We start from the raw sequence: 16925 nt of genomic DNA on the forward strand, positions 1-16925 counted from the left end.
TAGACTGAGACAAATGTAATGTTGAAGAAATTATATTGAAGAGCTGTGTTTTTGAAAGCTTTGACACATTTAGAGCACTTTGCAGCTACTGTGTCATTCTAGACGGGGACGTGTTTGGGGAGATGCATTTCAGTACTTCTACAGTTGCTGCCCTTACATTCAGGCTGTGATACTGGCACAGTGATTGCTCCTCTTCAGGAGATATGGGGCTGTGTCATTGAGCCTAGCAAAGATTACTGTCAGAAGTTGGTGATTGTATTATTTAATTCACAGGAACCACAGTGGGACCAATCAAGAGCACAGCACTCAGGTGTCTTTGTGCCATTTGCACACAGCAGTTAAGTCTTTAGATTAAAACTGTTATAAAGTTACCAAAAAAGGCATGAACGTTTCTCAATCATTTGATACACTGCCCAAGTCATTTTTCACATCACATTCAATTGTTGGAGTTTTGTCTAGGGCTGCAACAACGAATCGATAAAATCGATAAAAATCGATTATCAAAAGTGTTGGCAACGAATTTCATTATCGATTCGTTGTGTCGCGCGATTATTACGCCGGGCAATAAGTCGCAGAGGAAAAAAAAAAGAGCGGAGCAGAGCAACTGGCCGGCCAGCGTTTCTGAGATTGGAGTGAGACACGAGAAAAGCTGAGGTTGTGATGTTCTCAAAAATAGAAGATCTTTGACAAGTCGAGTCTTGGCCAATCAGCGTCTTCATGTTCCTCAAACTTGTTTTTAATGGAAGCTAGTCAGCTTGCTATCGCGTTAGCTAACGTGTTTGGGTTGTGTATTGTCGTTAAAGTTACGTTATGTTCCGTTACAGTCCAGTCTTGCTTGTAAAACAACGTAACCTGATGAAACATGCCGTCATCCCCCGGTCTGGTTCAGTTCACGCTGTCACTCGTTAACGTTAAACCGGCTCACCGGTGGATCTGGCTGCAGTTTTTTTTATTTTATTTTTTTACTCAAAGTAGAATGAAGCAAATCACGTCGTTGGGCTTAGCCAACAACGTGACGTCGTGGTCATAAAAGACCCAGAATGAAAGAGTTTAAGGAAGAGGACGCTCTATATGGAGCAGTACAGCTTCTCTCTGTCCCAGTATTTCATACATATTGATAAAGCAGGGTATGCTAAATGCAGCCTCTAGAGGGATCAATTACAGTAAAAAGGGCTCACATTTGGCAGATGTAAAGCATAGATGTGTATGTTTTTAGTGTTAGTCCATTTTGTTGTTTTAATTAACAGCTCAGGGATGTTCAAGGAGCAACCTGTTTGTGCACTTTCTGAAGATGTTTTGCACTGTCACTTCTGTTTTTGAATAAAGGGTTGGAAATGAACGCTTTTTTGATTAAAAAATGTTTTTATCCGATTCATCGATTAATCGAAAAAATAATGAACCGATTAATCGATTATTAAAATAATCGTTAGTTGCAGCCCTAGTTTTGTCATGCTGTCCTAGCTTCATTGCAGCTGTCGCTTTGATTCAAAATGTTGCCTTTGTGTGTTTCATTAGCAGAGCTTTGGTTAAGTGGATGAGTTGTAAAAACCTGCTTTGAAATAATAAGAACAGGCCCCTGAAATTTGGCGCTGCAGACAGGAAAGGAGATCCAGATACCTACCGCTTCCCTTTTCTCTAGCCGTGATGAGGACATCGGCATAAATGATTGATAAGGTGCCTTGACTGTCATTTGAATAATACATCGGTCCTGTTCTCGTGCCAAGCAGTTTTGTATGGTAATGTTCTGTGGGAGGCTGGGGTTCTGTCTTTTAACCCTCTGCAAGTGGCTGATTTTAAATAAAATAAAATGATCCAAGCGACTGAGGCAAGGTGAGCAGCAGTTTGAAAGGCTGCATATGTCTCCATGTGTGTAGGAAGAGATAGGTGGGGGCAGGGAGTGTCTCCTGTCACCTCTCATTAGGGGCGTATAGTCCAGCTTGGCCGGCGTCTGCTTCCCCTCAGCCTCCGTCTGTGGCCCTGCCCTCCTCCTCCTCCTTCTGAACACAACAGGGCAGCACACTGTTTCAGTCAAAACTGCTGGAAAGTGTCTTAACGTTGAGAGATTATGGCAGAGATTGCTGTCTCTTAATTTTTGCTTTGAGAAATTCTGCACTGCAGCTCAAATTAACGTTGGTTCACTCATTTGAAGTCAACGCCGTGAGTTGGCCTAGCTGGGAGTCGGCGCGTTGTTCAATTGATGTGTTGGTTGCTTTGTTTTGTTCTGCCTCTGCTGTGCTCCTTAGAGGACCCCCGTCCCCTTTAGTAAACAAGATGGTATATATCTCAAGGGCTGCCTCCTCTCTCCTCCATATTCATATTCAAATTCAATTTCTAATTTTGTCCAAATGAATTCCCTGTGAAGATGGAGCTTATTTAAAGCAGTCTAATGAAATAAAGATCAACCACATTTTTATTGGAGCGCTCCAGTGTGACTGCTCGGTGACTATTTGTGTGTGTGGAGTAACAGGCTGTGGTTTTCCATTGAACCCTTGGGAGGCTGTAGAGTGCTGCTCTAAAGGGGCAGACACAATGATTTATTGGTTTAGTGGGCAGGAAAAACTAGCAGGCTGAAACAAAACAGATCTCCCATCACACTATAGTTCTCCATCTCACATTAACTATAGAAGAAATATATATACATATTACTTTTTATATTGAGTTATTTAAATGCAAGAGCAATGAGAATTGCATATCCTTATTTTTGAGGGGGATATTTATGCAACATAGAACATTGAGACGCTGTCCCTCTATTTTGGAAAATCATACAAATGTTTTTGATCTCAAGTGTACTTGCTGGTATAAATGAAGTTGGATATCCTTGGCTTATAATTAATAATCCGATGATTAAGGGTATGCTTATTTAATGAGGTGCCCTGCTTTCTGTTAGGTTGTAGCCAGTGACACTACAAAGGCGAGAGCAGAAAAGTTACTGCGTCCCTGGTGCCATGGCTGGCAAGAGTAAGCTGAGGGGAAATGGCTGCATGGAGCTATTTGATCTGTTGCACAGTATATTCTGTTTTAAAACTCTGTTAATTTGACTGATTAACAACCACCCAAATAATCAAAATAATTTGTCCTGTAGAATTTGGTTTCACATTAAGGCTGCAAAAAGGCATTGTTCACAGAAAAGTTTTGACTCGTCATGGCAGGAACAGTGCAGGTGTTACTAATTATAATAACGATGTCTTTTGTATTCAAGTCCCGGTAAGCCATGGCAATGTGACGATAAGCCAGCATGCATTATACCAGGCCCTTGAAACTGAAGAAGCAGACATCTTTCTTCTTAATTATTTACACACAGGTTTATCCAACTGTAAACTGTTTGTCTGTGGAAAAAGGTGTGTTTATACATTGTTAATGGACAAAATAAACAGACAGCAATGTCTGTTTTTGTCTTATGCATAATAGTCAAATATCAGATATATGAAAAGTATTTAGTGCTGTATAAAAATCCAATATGCTACATTGCCCACCATGTCCTGGTATTAATGGGAAATGCCACTTATACCACTGTGTAAACAACGGCATGGTGAAACCGCTGACACTCAACATATTTGTATCAGCTCATGTTATATTTTGTCTTACTGACCTCCCCCATATCACATAATAGACTAAGATTGTGTTCACATGTGACGTTTCCATCAACACTGCTCTAAAGCACTAAAAATAGTTTCACTGAACAGGTCATTGCAGCTATTCTGCTAAACTAGCTAAATAGATAAGTAAAATTGTAAAACTAGCTACGTGACATTTCAATAGTAATTAAATAGTAAATGTACTTGTGTACTGTTTTTTTCTCGTATACCAACCACTAAAAACATCTTGAACTACATGTCATCATCTACCCAGTCACACACTGAAGGCAGGGGCTACCATGCAAGGTGCCACCTTCCCATCGGGACTCAAACTAACCATTCATACCCATTCACTCACCGCAGGCACAGCCTGTGGCAGCAATTTAGGTTGAAGTGTCTTGCTGTTATTGATTTGACTTTGGTGAATGAGTTGTCACTCAAATTGTAGTATAATTATACCCTGTGTGGACATATACACACTGAACTGGAAACAAATTCAAATGATTAATTAGACTACAAATGTCAAAACTACTAAAAGGGACTACACGGGCAAAAGGCTGAGTGAGTTGTACCTTTCTCTGAATGTCACTGTACATCTGCATTAGATTTGTCGTTGACTGTCAGGCAGAGTTTCCTGAGGGCCGAGCAGAGGAAGTCTCTGTTAACCCAAGGCACCGATGAAGATTTGAGATGGAAGCCTGTACACACAGTCTTCAGATAAAAACTGCCACTCTAAAAAAGCCTCCTCATCACAATTTGTAGCCTTTCCGGCCTGTAAAATGGCAAATGATTGCACATCAATCAATGGGGCTGAAACAGTGTAATAGATAGTAATAGATGTCCCTTTGTTCTGCTTCCTTAACGCTCACGCCACTGGCCATTCATTATCTTTCACCGAGTCCAAACAGTCCAAACTCATCATGTTGCATTCCCTGTGAGATGTTAGTCAGCAACATTTAAAAAGCATTGACTCTTTGACTCAAACATCTGTCTAACTGTTCTTTCCATCCTGTTTCTTCTTCCTCCCTCCAGGTATGGCAGGCTGGACCCGGGGCTCTGAGGATCCGTGCCTGACCCACGACTGAGGATTGAGAGGAATACGTTGTCTGAGCAGAATGACTCAGCAGGAGGGGGGACCCCCAAATAGCAAGTGAAGAGAAGTGAGGATGGGTGCTAATGGATCCAGCTATCCACACTCATGCTCCCCACGCATAGGGGGAAATGCACAGGCACAGCAGACCTTTATAGGTAAGTGTTTTGTCCTGTTTTAATTGAGTGTCGTCATCGGTTGCACAGTCAACACAAAGTCAGTTCTGATAGACGATTCTGCCTTTTCAGTCGGCAAATGATAAGATATATATCTGTTGGATGAACTGTTAGTTGAAAAACGATTTTCCCAATCATCTGAAGTGAAGTATTAAACCGTGCACCCATGCTACAAACACAATGGGGGGGTCCAGCATGGCCAAACTCGCACTTTAGATTCAATTAACCTGCTTTCATGACAACTAATGGTGCAAGAGGTGGATATATTTGTGCATGAGAGCTGTTGAACTGACTCATAAAACTGACACAAATGCATTAAAAAAACAATGCTCCTACTTTTCCTGGCCATGTGGCTTTTATTAAGTATTCTGAGAGGCAGATATGCAAATAAACTTGTGTCCAATAAGGGTGGTTAACCAAAATCACATGAAGTATTCTGCTGTCAGAGTTTAAAAGTATCTTTCACCAAAAAAAAAAAAGTACTAGCTTTGCAGTCTTGCTCTTCTTAGCTTTGTTGTTTCCATATGCTTGTGGTATGATGTCATCATTATAAGGCTGCTGGCTATTTAGACTGGATGGGAGCTAATCGGCTGTCATGATTTGTTGTCCCTGGGACCAGCTATAGGCTGCTTGTTAGACTGTCACATTGTTCTACTGAATGACATGTACAGTCCTGAGACCTTTTGCTTTTCTTTCAATTTTGTTGATGTCCCTGTCAGAGCCTTGTTCTAGCTAGCTCTGTAGGTTTGTGCTGCACGCAATAAATACAAGTTTGACATGCAGGCTGTATTGTTTGGGTGCGTGTGTTATTTGTATGCTCACAGGCGTATGAGGTCACTCTGTAATGCTTATATTTAAGTAGTAATTTGTAGAGGTTGTTAGACTTCACTGTTCATTATGAAACATGTTAGGAGACTTAGCTGATACTCCTAAATTATCAACTGTTGGAGTCTTTCTGACTTATGGTCCTTAAATCTTTCAATGAGCCCTCAGTACCAGAGGGTTTGGACAACTGCTTCAGAGATGACTTTAAATACATCTGTCAATAACCAAAAACATTATTTACTTCACTTTCTAAATGACTTTGGCTCTGAGCTTTTTTGTAGAATCTTCTTAAAAGTGAAAGTATTGTTTAAGGAGCCAAATGATCTCTGCAGCCCTTTGAGACCCACAAGGTTTACGCTTAAACTCAGCAGTTGCTTGGATGAGCTGGCCTGTGCCACGGATGATTCACAGTGTATGATTACTATTTGGGTCACATTGATGGATGCTGAGAGGGCAGGAAGAGAGTCCTTGGCAGCGCTTCATCTGACTATGAGTCCTGTCTCTAAAGCCAAACATGACTGCTATTTAGTGTAATTGATTGGGCCAAAGTATGCAAATGGACCCAAATTAATTGAAAAGTACAAAGCAAGACAAAGTCCTCATTGAGCTAATTGGTTCTTAGTCTGTGTTGAACCATAGTCTGGTCTAAAACGAAACAACAAAAACCTATTCTGTCCGGGTTTTATTTCTGCTGTTGAACTAGATCCAAATGCTTTGGTAGCTGGGTCAGGGTAGTGTGTATTTGGCCTGACGGAGCTGGCCACACCACAGGGGTGGTAGAGACAGATCGTGTTTCCAGCAGTCTGTCCACAAGTGGTGTCGGGGTTATGAAGTATGTATCATCTGAACACAATTTTGCGGAAATATTTAGAAAAAAATGTCATAGTTATTTAAAAATGATAAGAGGTTTCTTTATATCCAGAATGTGTTACACTTTTAGATTGTTTAAACACAAATTAAAGTTCTTATGAAGCTAACTAGCGATGTGGGCTTATTCCAGGGACCTCATCCTACTCGCAGCACGGATATGGCTGGGAGTCGAAGCTATACAGTTTGGAGCACGGGCATGAGCGGCCCACAGACCGGAAGAAGAAGAGCCTCGGTCTGGCAACCCTCAAACGGAGGTTCATCAAAAGGAGGAAGTCCAGCCGCTCAGCAGATCATGCACGGCAGATGCGGGAGCTTTTGTCAGGGTGGGACGTCCGTGACACAAACGCCCTGGTGGAGGAATATGAGGGCACAGCAGCACTCAAAGAGCTAAGCTTCCAAGCCAGCCTTGCACGTGCTGAAGCACCCAGCTTGCACCGGGATCTGGCTGCCCTCTACCAGCACAAGTACTGCACTGATGTGGACCTCATCTTCCAAGGTACTTGCTTCCCGGCTCACCGGGCCATCCTGGCTGCTCGCTGCCCCTTTTTCAAGACTCTGCTGTCGTCGTCCCCTGGCTATGGAGCAGAGGTTCTCATGGACATTGAGACAGCTGGCATTGATGTGCCCATGTTCTCTGCCCTACTTCACTACCTGTACACTGGGGAGTTTGGGGTGGGCGGGGCAGAGGATACCAGGCTGCAAAACGTGGATGTACTGGTGCAACTCAGTGAGGAGTTTGGTACACCCAACTCCCTGGAGGCTGACATGAAGGGCCTGTTTGACTACATGTGTTACTACGACGCTCTGCTCAGCTTCTCCTCAGACTCTGAGATGATAGAAAGCTGTAATGTGCGAGGTGCTGTGGCTGCAGCACCAACAGTGAGCTCAGCAGGACCCGGGACCCCAGACGAGGACCTCAGGGCTCATAAAGCTATCCTCTCAGCACGTTCTCCTTTCTTTCGGAACCTTTTGCAGAGGCGCATCCGCACGGGAGAGGAAATGACGGAGCGCACATTGCAGACACCAACCCGCATAGTGCTGGATGAGTCCATTATCCCGCGGAAATATGTGCAGGTTATTCTCCACTGCATGTACACGGATGTGGTGGAGCTCGGGCTGGTGCTGCGGGGCAGCCCCTCAGCGGGCAGCCTCGGTGAGGTGCAAGCCCTGGTGTCTGGGGGCCGTGGAGCGAGCACACGCACCGAGGAGGCAATGGAGCTGTACCACATCGCTCTATTCTTGGAGTTCAGTATGCTTGCGCAAGGTGAGTCATAATTATATTTATATTGCACATGCACACAAGTTAACAGTACCTGACAAGATGAACAAGATTGTGTTCTAAATAGACTAAATCCACGTCGTCCATACTTGGTGGTGCTTGTGAGTATGGCTGGGCAATTTTGCCTAGCCATACTCACACCTGCAATGAGACATGTTATCAGATTGACCTTTCACCATAAATGTTATAATATTTTTTTAATTCATCAGTGCATGTATTTTCACTCTCATATGTTTGTCCTGCTATATGACGTTTCAGGGTTACTTAAAAATACTGGACTGTTGGTTTATTTGTCCAGCAGTACTTTTGAGCAAAGTCTGCCACACAATTTAGTGTGGTTTGATTTCTTAATAATGTGTCGTACTGACTAAATGAGTCTCAGTAGGGTTTAGTTAGCAGCTTGGACACATTGTTTTTAAACTGCGATTGTTTAGTTCAATAGTCTTTACCTTGAATTAAAAGGTTAATTTGTCAGTCCACTAATTATAGTGTCGGTCTCTGTGGATAAAGTCATAAGAGTTGGATTTTTTTTGTGTAAATTATGGCCTTGCATGACTCGGGCCTACTTAAATCTCTCCCTTCATGCATAATGTTCCTGACCCTCATTGTATTAATATTCCACCCTTTCCTTAAAACTACATTATGAAAAAGTCAGTTGGCGTGTGTGCAATATATCATTGTGCAGACCAGGCTAGTTAAACAGCTTGGCTGACTTTGATGGGTGTTTGAGCTTCGGCTGCCAGTAACAGATTGATTTAAGATGAAGGCTTTGTCTGTATCTCCTGATGCAGACCACTTACTGTCTAAAGCATGCAGCGCCTCAGAACCTCTGTCAACACTTTGTCTCTAGTCGTCTACTTCGTCACGAGTCTATCTTTACCCGGATGACACAGTTTTTCTAACTCTTGCCACTGTTTCGACTGACCCCAGTAGCATGGCAAAGGTTAAAGCCCTGGTTGAGCCAGTCACTTTGTCACTCTCACCTCCTCACCTCCTCACAAGTAGCATGTCTGAACGCTGTGAAGTTTCTAACACACCTTACAAGGCTCCTCTAAAATCTGAATAACCTTTGCAAAATGCAATACTTGTAGAAGTCTTTTTTTAAATTTGCACAAAAAGTACTGCATTTGTCCTGCCTGTCAGGACTGTGGATCCAGAGAGCTTAATGACTCAACACTGTTATCACATCCAATAACCATTTTATCATTCATAGAGCCACCATGAGGGGAATTAGGTTGTCAAATATTGGAACGGTAATGTGTGACGCATTAAGCATTTTCACCATACGTCTATCTTCACTGCCCCTTACTGTGTAATTACATCAAAACACTATTTTGACTTTCAAACAGCAAGTTGCTATATTATTTAACGTATTCACAACACTTCAGTCAAGTAAAAGGATTGTATTGTGAAGCCAAATGTTCATTTAGTGTTATTTTTTTTCTGATCGCCAACATCTTGTTCAATTGCTTCTACTGAGGAGAGGGCACAAAAAAGTGTGAGCGAGTGCTCCTACTTATCCGTGCGTCCATTCCAAATGCTTTTAGTTGAACATCTCTGAAGTTTTCAGAAAAGCCCTGGAGACGCTAACGCATGCATTTATAAAACTTGGTTTGAATCCAATAAACTCTACAATAATGAGCATGCTCGTATAAAATATTACAATAGCACAGGATTAGTTGTAGGCCAGCTGCTAAAGAGGCCAAAAATCTATACTTTTTTTTTTTTTTTAAGACCTCTGCAGTGATCGCAATAGCACTGTACACTAACACCAGACACCAAGCTGGTTAGACACCACCTCCCACCCTCGAGCTCTAGTGTCGCTCTCAGGGTAACACTGGCAGCTTAAGCCGACGAGCAGCTAAATAGTGTCATCCCCACACACCATTACCTCCTCTTCTTTCCCATCCCCCCCTCTCAACAAGCCCTTACTTGAGGGGTATTTTTATCCCCTCTACTCCGTCTCCCACAGTGCTGCACCGGTCTAATCAGATCCCATGAAACCACAATGTGGAATGTGGTGAAATGGTTTAGATTTAAGTTGACCTGGAGTCATTGGTGATTTTTGTTGTTGTTTATTTTGCAACCTTCTATATAACCCTTTTGGAGATTTTCACATTCAATTACAAAAATCCTACAAACTCTACGTGGCTGGTCTGTGAGTTCATTAGGAAATGAGAAAAATTGGTCTTTGTCAACCCCAGCACTTCAAACTTCAGTAGCTGCCATGTCTCGTCATGAGGCAGCAGAGAGGCTTATGCCAGGGGTTTCATATGGAGGGGCCCTCTCATCTCATCTGTCACACGATCGTCCCCCTTGTGTGCTCCTCGACTGCTACATTTCGGCCCATGGAGTTTTTTTTTGTGGCGCAGTTGATCTTGCTGTCATTCTTCCTGATTAATTCTCAAGATGTGTATCTCTTTATGACTCCATCTCACTCAAATAGCAACCAATATTAAAAGCCTTATTAATTTTTCAAGTGCACCGCAGAGATTAAAGCCAGCTGGTGTGGTTGCAGCTAGTGCACTGTGGTACTTCCTCTCTCTCCATGCTCACTGGCTGACCGGTGCTTTCGGTGCCCTGTCTTGTGTTTGGAGTGTGCTGACTGAAGTCCCAGTCCTGGAGTGATCATCGGACATGATTTACATCCACAGGCTTGCTTACAGGCCATTGAGTGCTGTTGATGATTTAAGTGGCTTTGGAGACTGTGCGCTCTATAAACAAGGAGCTCCAAATATTAACAGCAAGCAAAATGCATACGTCCTCTAAAGTTAGTGTAGTGTAAAAAGCTGGCTGCTCCTGCTTTTGTGTTATATTCTTGCCAGTGAATGTGGTATACCACCCGTGGAGAGATGGGGAGGTGGGATAGTATTAGATATAATGCTGATTCTAATCTCTAGCTCATAATAAAAGTGCTGCATTTTAAAAGGCTGGCTGTCGCTGTGAATTATAATGGGCTAACGCAGAGCTGTTTGCTTTCCTGGGCCACTGGTCCCAAGTGGGGAATTGTCTGCCTTTTGTGCATGTGTGTGTCTGCTTTTCAGAGAGGGCAAAGGTGAAAGATTGACGGGAGCAAAAGCACTTTCTAGAAGACCGGGACGAGTGGTGGAGACAGAGGCACAGATGTTGTGAATCCATTCCCTCTTTCAGTCTGTTTATAGCAGATTAAAAAAAAGCCAAAGTGCCTGTGTCCACATTTCAACTTCATCTGTCTTCTTAACGATGCAGGAGTTCCACCCTTGGTTTTAAAACACTGCGGGTGTCTGTCTGCTCTGCATTTTGCTAACTTGCCATTACAACTTTAAGACGCCCAAAAGGAGAAGTGCATCATAAGTTTGTGTATCCATGCATGTATGTGCACGTACATGATTGCTTACGTGTGTGTGTATGTGTTCATCTTAAAAATGTGTGAGTTGTGCTTGGACAGATATGAAGCTTCGTATTCAAAAGCATTGCTGGAGCCATCCCTCTCAAGTCTGGTGTCCAGTTTCCCAGAGTGTATGTTCAAAGTGGTGGTTTGGGGGTGGAAAGGCAGCTTAGATCCTCTACTTCAAGATAAGAGAAGCATTTCCCAGTGGGGCCTTGCTTCTAGCACAACTATGAGCTGATGGACAGGACGGCCTGGAATGAGGAAGTTGGCAAGCTTGTGTCCCAGTTCAGAGCAGCTTTAACTGGACATCAGTCAGTCTGGCTTTATCTCGATGGAGGTCCATTTTGTATTCAACGATATTTAGGTTGAAAACAAGGCGTGTTGGGGTTTTGCATTGATAACTAGACCTAGCCAATCGTATGTTAAATTCAGTGGATGTTAGGCGGTTTAATTATGCCTAAATGGATCCTTCTTAAGAATAAGTGTAAGTTTGAGTGCATGAGTAGGCTGAATTTTCAAAAAGTAGCTTCTTTTTTGTTTTAATGGCTAGAGCGGCAGGTACATAATTCCCAAAGTGTTCTGTGGCTTTTTAATGCATTTTTGAATTAGGCACACAAGTGTGTACACTATTGTAAAGTGTGTGTGCCTTTGCACTGGCAGCACATTTCCTCAGGCTGCTGTGTTTACTTATCACGGTTAAGAGGAGGCAGCTTGAGACTGAAACACATCAAGGTATCAAAGGCATTTATGTGGGTTGGTGTGTTACAGAGTTAAACCACTGCCTGCTGTTCTGGTATGTGCTCTGATTTAGGAAACGCAGCGAGGAGGATGTGGGGGCTAGTAGAGGGCGACTCCCTGGGTCAGTGACTACAAGTCAAAACTACTGATGGTCTGGCAACGGCTGCAGAATTACCACTTGTATTCCAACAACTTTTCAGTTAAATCCTTCTCTATTGTATTTCTTTTCTTTAAACCTTTCTTACATATTATATTGCTGTTTCTTTAACATGATACATGTGTGCCCACAGAGGCTTGAATATCAAGATGTAAATTGCTTATCTATCTCATTGGCTCTCCCAGGCTGTGAGGACATTGTTGTGGAAAGCCTGTCTCTGGACTCACTCGTCCCCATCCTGAAGTGGAGCTCCCAGCCGTATGGCTCCAAGTGGGTCCACAGGCAGGCCATGCACTTCCTCTGTGAGGAATTCAGTCAGGTTGTCACTTCAGATGTTCTCTACGAGCTTGGCAAAGAGCACCTTCTCTGCGCAATTCAGTCTGACTACCTTCAGGTAAGGCAACAGAACATCGCTTCATCTGTCAAGCTGTCACCCTGAATGACATCTCACAGTTTGGAGGTGAAGCGTGAAGTTTCAGTAATGGGTGCCTGACACCATGACTACTGCTTGGTAAAAAAATACAGTAAACACAGAGAGATAAATTAACACAATATCTGTGACACGCACACACGCACACACGCACGCACACGGCGCTCAAAGGTCTACAGGAGGAGTAACACCGTTCCCTGGAGGGAAATACCTTCAAACCAAGAACATAATCAAAGCTGAGCTGTCATCTGCTCTGCCAAGCTACTCGGGCATCAGACCAGATGGTGGAGGTGTTGAAATCCAACTACACAAACAAACCAACCAGGCCTGCGCTTTGCTGGGACACCGCCTGAACATATTGCATTTTCACCTCATCCTCATTTAACAACTCGTCAGTTTTGTTCTTGACAATATCTAACCTTGTCCTAATAATACTTTTGTGTCTTTCTTTCGTTCTCCCTGTCCTATATCTCTCTCTCTTTCTCTGTGCCTTGGTCTCATTTACAGGCGAGCGAACAGGACATTCTCAAGTATGTTGTTAAGTGGGGCGAGCAGCAGCTTATTAAGAGGATGGCAGACAGGGGTAAGATAATACACTCTATAATTACCCTCTGAGCAGCCCCCCTAATGGCTCTGAGGAAATTACCCACTTACCAGAGCCTCCAAATACACTTAAAAGCATTACTGAAAGGCACCAAACTTTACCCTAAAAAAAAAAGTGGCCTGACAGTGATTGGTCATGTCATTGTGAGCTCTGACCTAGTAAGCAATTGTTTTCTGTAGGATTTGTTTTCAAGGTTGTTGATCATCATATTGTATGGGCTGGCAACCTGCTCTTAGGAAGCTGAACCTCACAGGAAGCAATGCATTATGTATCCATCATTTGTTAAATCTAACTTTCCTGAACAATGTGAAACATAGCCAGCAGGTTCACTTAAGAGCATTAAAAGCTGAATCATAGTTGCATAAATAGTCACGGTTATATGCGATTATATTAAAGCTGCTAATGGCTGCTCCTGTTCTTATTTACCCAGAGCCAAACCTTTTGAGCGGCACAGCCCACAGTGTAAACAAGAGGGGAGTGAAAAGGAGGGACCTGGATGTGGAGGAGTTAAAGGAGATCCTGTCTCCCCTCCTGCCCTTCATCCGAACTGAACACATCTTACCTCCCAACAGTGACGTCCTCGCTGACGCGGTCAGTACTGCCTGTTTACCTTTTCGCTGCTGTGTGTGTGTGTGTGTGTGTGTGTGTGTGTGTGTGTGTGTGTGTGTGTGTGCGTCCCGAGTCATTGTGACCTTCATAGACTAAACATTGATCCACGTTCTTCACCCCTGTTCACAGCTTAAAAGAGGTTTGATAAGCACCCCTCCCTCAGACATGCTGCCCACATCTGAGGGGGGGAAAGCCCATGCCTGGTTACGGCAGAAGAACGCTGGCATCTATGTGCGTCCCCGCCTCTTCTCTCCTTATGTGGAGGAGGCTAAGGTAAGGCTCATTCACTACTGATTAATTCGCACTCCAGGCAACGCAGGAAGCAGCGGATTATTTGTGTCCTTTTTTGCTAACATCAAAGAGTAGATGCTCTGTGAAGAGGGGGAATTTGTCGACCAGTTCGTAGCTCAGATGCGAAAAATCATCCATTGCCCAGTTGTTGCTATGCATACTCACCGTGTTTAATAGATAAAGATGAAATTAATTTTATGTCCATTTGCACAGTTTTCCTAATAACTTATACGGCTTCCCAGAGCAATGAATATTTATGAACATTTCCCTAGACCAGAGAGAGTCATTATTAAATGAAGTGTCAATCAAGTGCAAACCCTCTTGGTGTCCTTGAGTTGCACATATGAGTTTTATTCCTTAGAAGTTGTGCTTTAACTTGCCCTCTTTCATCTACCTGCCCCTTAGTCTGCACTTGATGAAATGATGGTGGAGCAGACAGACTTGGTGCGTTTGCGATTAGTTCGCATGTCCAACGTCCCAGACACACTCTACATGGTCAACAATGCTGTGCCTCAGTGCTGTCACATGATTAACCACCAGCAAATGGCAAGCAACTCAACCACAGCTCCATCGGTTGTGGCCAATGAAATTCCAGGTAAGAATTATTTTTGAGAAATTACCAAATAGTAAAAGAAACTGGTGCTCATGTCACCAAATATCCGAACAAAGTGCCCTTAAAACATGATTATCAAAAAGTGAAGCATCCATCAATGTATGTGTTCATATTGTGTGCATCTTTCAGTGCCTCAGCTGTCTGTGGTGAAGGAGATGATCCGGAGGCTGCAGGAACTGAGACACACAGAACAGGTCCAGAGAGCTTATGCCCTCAACTGTGGTGAAGGTGCCACCGTCAGCTATGAGCTACAGCTGCGGGTGCTGAGGGAGTTTGGTCTGCCAGACGGAGCCACTGAGCTACTGCAGGTTTGTAGAAAGCAGAGTTTGTTCCCAGGGGTTTGAGAGGTGATGAGATGGCTATGGCTGGGATACTAACGGGGACGGTAGTGCTGAGGACACGGACGGACCCTTAGTAATGCAGCAGATACAGACCTTAAACGACCCCAGGCAGATACATCCTGAGGAAAATCTGGAAAAAACTTTGTCAGCACCACAGTGGACATATATTTATACATCTTATGTTTTGTTTTTGTGTTTTCAGAACCCGTACAAGTTCTTCCCCGATGAACGGTTTGGCGATGAGAGTCCAATTCTGGCTCTACGCCAGGTGGGTCGGTGTCGGGTAAACAGCAGCCCAGCCATGGATAGCATGTTCACCGAGCTAGAAGGGGTAGTTGGCTTTCACCCTCCCCTGCCTCCTCCACCTCCCCCATACCACCCCCCTGCCACACCCAGCCATGCTCAGCTCAAGGGTGCCTGGCGTCCTCGGGTGCCCATGCCAGCCCCTACCCGTTCCTTCTCCTATCCCTGCAACCGCACCCTGATCCAGCGCCATGCAGCTGCTAAGCATGGCAGCTCAGACTACTCCTCTGTGCCCAGGCCTCAGCCCCCAGACTGCACCAACCCGCAGGCTATGGGCCGAGCTTTGCTTTCTGACCAGCAAGCGGTGAGTGTGTGTGTGTCTGTGTCTGTGTGTGTGTGTTACTAGAGTCCTCGTGCTGCGATTTAGTTTCTTTAAATGCGGCTGCATGGTTTGTGCCTGGGATCATCAGTTGCTAAATTGTCAGGTTACGTCACACATTTGTATCTGTTTTCCGATGCAGATGAACATGGAGCCTGTTATGAGGGAGTTCATGCCTGACATCGCATTGGGTGTCTCCGTCATGTCCCTGAGGGAGCAGCACATGGCAGAGTTGGACCGGGAAGGCCCTCACAGCCCAATGGGGCCCTCTGGCCACCATCTCCCCCATGGGCCCTGCCCATCTGCCCGCCACAGCCATGGCCACGGTCCTGGACATGGCCATTCATGCAAGAGACACGCTCCTGAACCCAAGCTGGAGGCTCAAGCCGAATTCCCTGACCTGTATGATTTCTCCTGTCGACCTGCAACACCGACCTCCGCTCACCCTCTGCCCTCCTTTGCAGGACCAGACCTCTACAGCCACAGCTGCACTCCCTCCAGCTCTTATCCACCCCCCTACATTTCTGAATCTCAGTCCCAGGGCCGCCCGCAGGGACGGACTGCCCCAGACCCACTACGTCTGGATGTCCTTAGTATGACCTCTCAGAGGCATGATGGAGTCCTTGCCAGCCCTTCTGGGGTCCAACCTAGGATGGGACACATCCCAAGGGGGCGATCAAATGAGACAGATTTGACTCATGGCTTAGGACATTTACGGCCTCCCAGTGGAAACATGGACAGCTATGAGGAGAGGCACACAGGACCCAGAGATGCCCCGGAGGAGATGGTTCTAGCTGGGGAATCATTGCAGCCTCACAGGAACAGTGTCAGCGAGGAGATCGCCAGAGACCGCAGGTCACCCAGCAAGCCTGACTACCCTTATAAGAAATCTGCACTTTAACCCCATTTGAGGACCAGGGGTTGAGTTACGAAAAGGGAAAGCATGATGAGTGGCTGTCCGTCACAATGGATGGCAAAGCACTAAATGTGTGCCTGTGCGTGTGTCTGTCTGTGTGTGTTTGTTTGAGAGGAGCAGGGTAAAGGGTTTGTTGATGGTTGCTATTTATTGGATCTGTCCTTTTGTCCTACCTCTATCACACTGTGCTTTCCATCACGCAGTCAGAGTATAGAATGATTAAGAGCTGTAGGGTAACTGTCGACGCTTGTAGTAATTGATCTCTGCAGGCCTGCCTCGTCCTGCTGGTTTAGAGGATGACTCAGGCTCTAGTAGGACAGATTGCTCTCTTGAGTTTGATTGTAAAGAAAGAGTTTAGCTATATGCTGTGTGAGTCCTGCATGGGGAGGTCACAACACTAGATGTAGCAACAAAGATTA

The 16925-nt window shown here is 44.5% G+C and overlaps 1 protein-coding gene across 3 annotated transcripts; it reads left to right on the top strand.

Moving 5' to 3' along the window:
• Nucleotides 1–4741: 4741 nt before the first annotated feature.
• btbd7 (BTB (POZ) domain containing 7) lies at nt 4742–16669 on the top strand (the record flags this gene model as incomplete). Of its 3 annotated transcripts, none has more annotated exons than XM_079231165.1 (10): nt 4742–4823; nt 6667–7800; nt 12266–12474; nt 13018–13093; nt 13545–13705; nt 13853–13996; nt 14420–14609; nt 14757–14935; nt 15171–15581; nt 15733–16669. In XM_079231165.1, the coding sequence occupies 10 exons, from the start codon at nt 4742–4744 to the stop codon at nt 16489–16491; spliced, it is 3345 nt and encodes a 1114-aa protein (XP_079087291.1). In that variant the 3' UTR covers nt 16492–16669. The 3 variants fall into 3 exon arrangements, with proteins under 3 accessions (XP_079087291.1, XP_079087290.1, XP_079087292.1); XM_079231164.1 differs by having other exon boundaries at nt 15171–15575; XM_079231166.1 differs by having other exon boundaries at nt 15171–15572.
• Between the last annotated feature and the right edge of the window lie 256 nt (nt 16670–16925).

This window comes from Taurulus bubalis (genome assembly GCF_910589615.1).
Source record: "Taurulus bubalis genome assembly, chromosome: 1".
NCBI classification, from domain to species: Eukaryota; Metazoa; Chordata; class Actinopteri; order Perciformes; family Cottidae; genus Taurulus; species Taurulus bubalis.